This window comes from Maylandia zebra, linkage group LG11 (genome assembly GCF_041146795.1).
Source record: "Maylandia zebra isolate NMK-2024a linkage group LG11, Mzebra_GT3a, whole genome shotgun sequence".
NCBI classification, from domain to species: domain Eukaryota; kingdom Metazoa; phylum Chordata; class Actinopteri; order Cichliformes; family Cichlidae; genus Maylandia; species Maylandia zebra.
Genome location: NC_135177.1, coordinates 37361165 through 37366565, shown reverse-complemented (window position 1 = coordinate 37366565; position 5401 = coordinate 37361165). Strand labels below are relative to the sequence as shown.

The 5401-nt window shown below is 48.8% G+C and overlaps 1 protein-coding gene across 1 annotated transcript; it reads right to left on the bottom strand.

Moving 5' to 3' along the window:
- Nucleotides 1–265: 265 nt before the first annotated feature.
- On the bottom strand, nucleotides 266–2631 carry si:dkey-11p23.7 (V-set and Ig domain-containing protein). The gene is made up of 3 exons (XM_004571070.5): nucleotides 2420–2631; nucleotides 1293–1682; nucleotides 266–1077 (listed from the first exon to the last, which is right to left on the bottom strand). Exons 1-3 carry the CDS (start codon nucleotides 2472–2474, stop codon nucleotides 653–655), a joined length of 870 nt encoding a protein of 289 aa, XP_004571127.3. The 5' UTR covers nucleotides 2475–2631; the 3' UTR covers nucleotides 266–652.
- Nucleotides 2632–5401: the final 2770 nt, after the last annotated feature.

The window sequence follows — 5401 nt, the reverse complement described above, 5'->3', positions numbered from 1 at the left end:
CTGTAATCAGGCTTCAGCTGTGTCTAGGCCACAGACACACGGAGCGCTGAGGATAAGGTAACCATAAAATGTTGCTGTTTCTGTTAAGAACACTCTAGTCCTAATGATCTACAAGTGTCCAGAAGTTATCGCAGGTAAGCTCACACGGAAAAAAGGGAAAAAATCAGCATAAAAATCAATAAAAATCAATATAAGAAGCAAAGCATTCAAGAGCAAAGAGATGAAGCGTCCACGTCCAAAGCAAAAACAAAGCAAACAATTCTCATTCTACTTAATTCTAGTGGGTTTTATTGCTTAAATAAAGAAACTTTCAGTAAATGCACATCAAATGTGGCTAATGATGAGCAAATAAATCTCTCAGCCGCCACTTTTTTAGGCACACCCATTTTTGCTCCATGGCACAGATCTGTAAGGCGCTTATGATCCGTGATGATGTGAAGCTGAGGACTCCTCAGCGTCATGTTCACCCAATCAGCTCGAAGCAGGAATCATACACAGATCTTTTTACGTTTATGACCTCAGCAGCGAGGCATGCATTTGTCTCATCAGCATGAAGACATGTTTATGTTTACTGTTTGATCAGCTTCTAGATCATACTGTTCTAACTCAATGATTACATATATTTTTACCATGATTATATGACTGGCATCAGTCATTTCCTCCAGCAGCTGAGCCCCTGCAGAGCTCCGCCCTGCACCATCCACACCCCCATCCCCACCAGCAGGAGGACTTTTGCCCCCAGAGACACTGACAGGAGGAGCAGGAGAGGAGGTGAAGCCCCGGCCAGAGAGAGAGGGGGCTGGGGGGGCAGGACATACAGGGTGGCCTGCTCTTTACCCAGTGGGTTGGAGGCGCTGCAGGTGTACTGTTGGCCTGGCTCCACGTCTCTCAGCTGGCTGATGGTGTGGTAGTGGCCGGTGGAGCCCTGAGCCAGCGGCCTGAGCAGAGAGCCCTCCAGCAGGTCGTCCGGGCCGAGCCACTGGACGTCCGGCAGCGGGGAGCCCTGGACCCGACACAGCGCTCTGTACCCGGACTGCTCAGTGCCCTCCACCGACAGGCCCAGGATCTTTGGAGGAGCTGGAGGAGGAGGAAGAGGAGTCAGATGCTGTGGAAGCCTTCATGCATCTTAATCCTACTAGATTAAAGGTTCTAGCTGCGAGCTAACTGTTGTAATAGAAAATCCACCCTTAAAATCAGCTGACTGTGTTTCACAAAGCTTCAGTACACCAAGCTGAAGAACAAGTGCTGGACTGTTTCTGGGTCAGCTGTGGGCAGAGTGATTTGGGCGGTACCTTCCACTCTCAGTCTGGTCCCCATCTTGTCCTCGAAGCTGATGTGTTCTCGTCCTTGAACCTCCACTCGGCAGTAGTAGCGTCCATTATCCTGCAGGATGGTGTTACTGATGCGCAGCGACAGGTCGTGCTCCCGCGGGTTTCCCTCCAGCCGATAGCGCTGGTCCTGCTTCGGCCCCGGCTCACAGGTGGGGGCTCCGGACCGGCTGGTGCAGCGGTACAGGACGGTGGCTCCCTGCCCGTGGCCCAGACGCCACACGACCTGCAGGGAGGAATGCTGGGAGTGCTGCGGATGGCCGAAGGTGCACGGCAGCACCACCGGGTAGCCCTCGATGCCTCGTACCTCCGGCTGAACCTTCACAAACCAGCCGTCTTCTGCAGAGCTGAGGGCTGATGGGAAAAAACAGTAGTTCAAGTAAAAATCTGTTATAAGTAGCAGAATGTTGCTGTTGTTGCTGGACAACCACAGAAGAAGCTTAAACTTCATTGTTTGCTGACATCACCTGAGAGGCTAAGTGCAGCTGTTATGCAGCCACCTACCACTAGCTGGTGCTGTAGCTGCAGCAGGGTATCAGTGCTCAGTGAGCTGTTGGAGTCCCTGAACTCTGTAATGCTGTTAGCAAAATGACCAACAGCACAATGATTCATGGCGACTGGCTATGAGTGTGCAGAGTCGTGACCACGCCCACTCACCGTCTGGAAACAAGGATACAAAAGCTCCCTGCAGCTTTTCCTTAAACCTGAACCACTGAATCATTGTGCTTTACCTCCTTTGTCACAATAATCTAACATCATTATTTTACTTAAGACCTGAAAACAAAAACCGTCAGATGACTCACAGACCTGTAATCAGACCTCTCAGAACTGGAGCAGTCGCCCCCTGGTGGTCATTACAAATACAAGTTTGGGTTTGTGAAGCACTGATGTGATTCAGAGACACAACAGACGCACAAATGGCAAATAAAGCACACTTATTATACATTTGGCTCATTTTTAAGCTTCTCATCACTTTTCTAAAGTTCTGCCGTTTCTCTGAAAGAATCTGTGAGGATGCTTCTGTCTGTATTAAAGCACAGAAATGACATCACATCCTGGCACATTAAGACAACGTGCGTAAATCAGCTCACCTCGTGTGACGGACAGCAGCAGGGTCAGAGTGCTGCAGAGCAGCCGGGCGTCCATGATCCGACCAGATAAGACAAAGAAACAGGACGGCTGTGTGAGTGTGTGTGTGTGTGTGTGTGTGTGTGTGAGTCTGTGTGTGTGTGTGTGTGTGAGAGTGTGTGTGTGTGTGTGTGTGTGTGTGTGTGAGAGTGTGTGTGTGTGTGTGTGTGTGTGTGTGTGAGTGTGTGTGTGTGTGTGTGTCTGTGTCTGTGTGAGTGTGTGTGAGTCAGTCCCTCCCAGGACGTCGCTCATGATTTTCCGTTTCTCTATTTATACCCCGTCAAGCTTCCATGTGATCTGAACTTTGCTGTGTTTGCACGACTGAAACCGTGAAGAGGAACTCAGGTCTGAGCTGCAGAAATAAAATCAGCTCAACACGTTTGGATGAAAGTATTCACACCGTGTACTCGTGAACAAGTACAATAGTGTAGAAATACTCCAAGAAATACACGAGTAACATACTGAACGTGCGCATGTCATCCCTGCACTCTGCAGTCTCACAATGTTGTATTATTTTATGTTTCTTTCCTTTCTTAGTGAAATTTTAGATTATTTTAACTACTGTTTTATTTTTAATATTTTATGTACTGAACTGGATCCTGTGTTCTGTCCTCAGGATTCTACATCCTGATTGTAAGTAAAGATAAAACGGTTAATAGTAAAATATTACAGTTTGTATTTTAGATCAAATCGATAAAGAGAACGTGCTGAAAAGCTGACGAGTGGACGGGTGAGGTCAACAGTCGGCAGGTTAGAAGCATTGTTTGTTTGAAATTAAAGTCCTCAAATGTTGACTGATTACATTTCTGCCACCTGGGGGCAGTGTGCTCCCCCTGCATGCGGGGCCTCCCTGCTGCTGTGGAGTCGGGGCGGTCTGCCTTCCCCCACCGCAGGGAAAAGGGTAACACCACCTGGGTCTGGGTGCAGTTCCCCCCTCCAGGGGCAAGGGTACCTAGACCCGGTTTGTAGAGTACGCTTGGGGAGTGTGATCGTGTGTACAGCGTCTCTTTATGTCTGTCATGGTCCTGGGTCGGTGACCCAGCGCTTTTAGTTTGTTATCATTTTCTAGATGATGATTGTTTAAGTTCTGTGTTATATTCGGTCTGCCTCTAAGTCTGCGTCTGTACCTGTCTGTCTATGGTGTCTCCCCATCTGTTTGTGAATCTGTCTGTTTAGTTCAATGTCTTGTCTGGTTCCATGTATCTGAGTTTCCTGTCTTATTGTGAAGGTCCGTGTCGTATGTGAGTGTGATCAGTTTACATTTCCCCTGTCCCGTCAGCCCAGATTCCTCCCAGCTGTGTTGCCCTCTTGTCTCTCATCCCCTGATTACTGGTGTGTGCATTTAAGCCCTGTGTGTTCTCCTGCCTGTTGCCGGTTCGTCTGTATTACTCAGTGTCAGTCTGTGTAGCCACCGTGTCTTCTCCCTGCTGTTCATCGTCATCCTCCTCTGCTCGTTTTCATTCAGGTTTGTGCTTTTGTGTTCAATAAATCACCTTCACTCCTCTACGACTGCCTGCGCTTGGATCCTCATTTATTCCACACGGCTCGCCTCGGCAGCCGTGACAATGTCTGTCTCCACGTTGGTTGAGTGTGGAGTAAGTGCATATGAGAGCATGAGGGTGGGAATGGATGTTTGTGTCTGTGTGTGCCTGTATGTCTGTGTCTATATGTCAGGCTGGGTATCAGACGCCACCTCTCTGGGGACATCTCAGGCCCTCCAAGGTTTGGAGGCCTATCTCCCCCCACCACCACTTCCCCTGCCAGTGGCGGACTCCCTCAGACGTCGGTGCGTTGGAGGTTCTTTGTGTCCGGGAGTGGGCGTCCAGGTACACACCGGCTCACTCCTTGGCGGCCGCTTATCGGGGCCTGGAGCCTGGGGCTCGCTCGGGCCACTTCGGAGGTGGGGTGCCCCCGGCCTCTCGGCCTGGGGCTCGGTCACTCAGGCGCAGCTGGGGGCCGGCGGAGCTCACGGGCGCGTCACTGCAACTCCCCCTGGCTTCTGCTCCGCGGCTGCTGAGTGAGCCCTCATCTGGGACTCTCCTCAGCTCTTTCTGGGACAGTGGCGCAGCTGCCCCTCTGTTGGTCTTCCTTGGTCTCTTGTGTTCTGGGGGCCTCTGGATGTCTGGAGTTTTGATCTCCTCCATACCTGCTTCATGCCCTGGAGGACGGGGCTGTGGCCCCCCCCCCACACCCTCTAGCAGATCATTACATGAAGGAACCTTTTAAAAAAACAAGCGCGTCCATGCTCACAGGTGTACACACGGGTGATCACACCCACAAACTACACCCTTTTTGGCTCCTACCTCAAAGCACACTGTGTTCTGTTGATCTTATGTGCTGCACAATAATGTTTAACATTTAGTATTTACTGTCATATTCCCATATATCATTGTGATGCTGTTTATTCTATTACTCTTGTTCTCTTCTGCTTGCTTTCTTTTTTCTTTCTCAGCAGGTGATCCAGGTGATTGATAGATGCATTTTTTTTTTGTCTGCTTATTCTGTTGATTTTTGTTTTTTGCCCTTCTCCCCCGTCCCTCTTCCCCGCTGTTTTTCTTTCCCTCTTTCTTTCTCCTTTTTCTTTTCCCCAGTCAAGTCTGTCCCGTATCTAGCAAGTGAAAATAAAAAATAAATAAAATAAACAATAAAAGGTGAATCAAATAGACCATTACGGCTGGGATGGTCTATTTGGTAAAGTAAATCCGTTGGGCATCTTTCTTTGCCTTTAGACAACAATTCTGATGCAAAAGAGCCAAACGGGACAGGCAGAAAAAACAAAAAGTATATTTAACCACAAATTTCCGATAAGAAAATTTAAAGTTAAGTTTTGCTCTGTGTTTATTCTGCTTTTGTGATGCAAAGCTACGCTACTGCAGTCCCAGAGCTTGAAACGAGCAAAAGTCCAGAGTTTGAATATAAAATGAAAATGATTTCCAGACTTGGAC

What these genes read in the sequence shown, in the direction of transcription:
- si:dkey-11p23.7 (XM_004571070.5), bottom strand. Translation starts at nt 2,474, where the DNA reads ATGGACGCCCGGCTGCTCTGCAGCACTCTGACCCTGCTGCTGTCCGTC. An exon ending in GCTGCTGTCCGTCACACGAG is followed by an intron (nt 1,683 to 2,419) that starts GTGAGCTGATTT and finishes TTTTCCCATCAG; the next exon opens with CCCTCAGCTCTGCAGAAGAC. An exon ending in GACCAGACTGAGAGTGGAAG is followed by an intron (nt 1,078 to 1,292) that starts GTACCGCCCAAA and finishes CTCCTCCTCCAG; the next exon opens with CTCCTCCAAAGATCCTGGGC.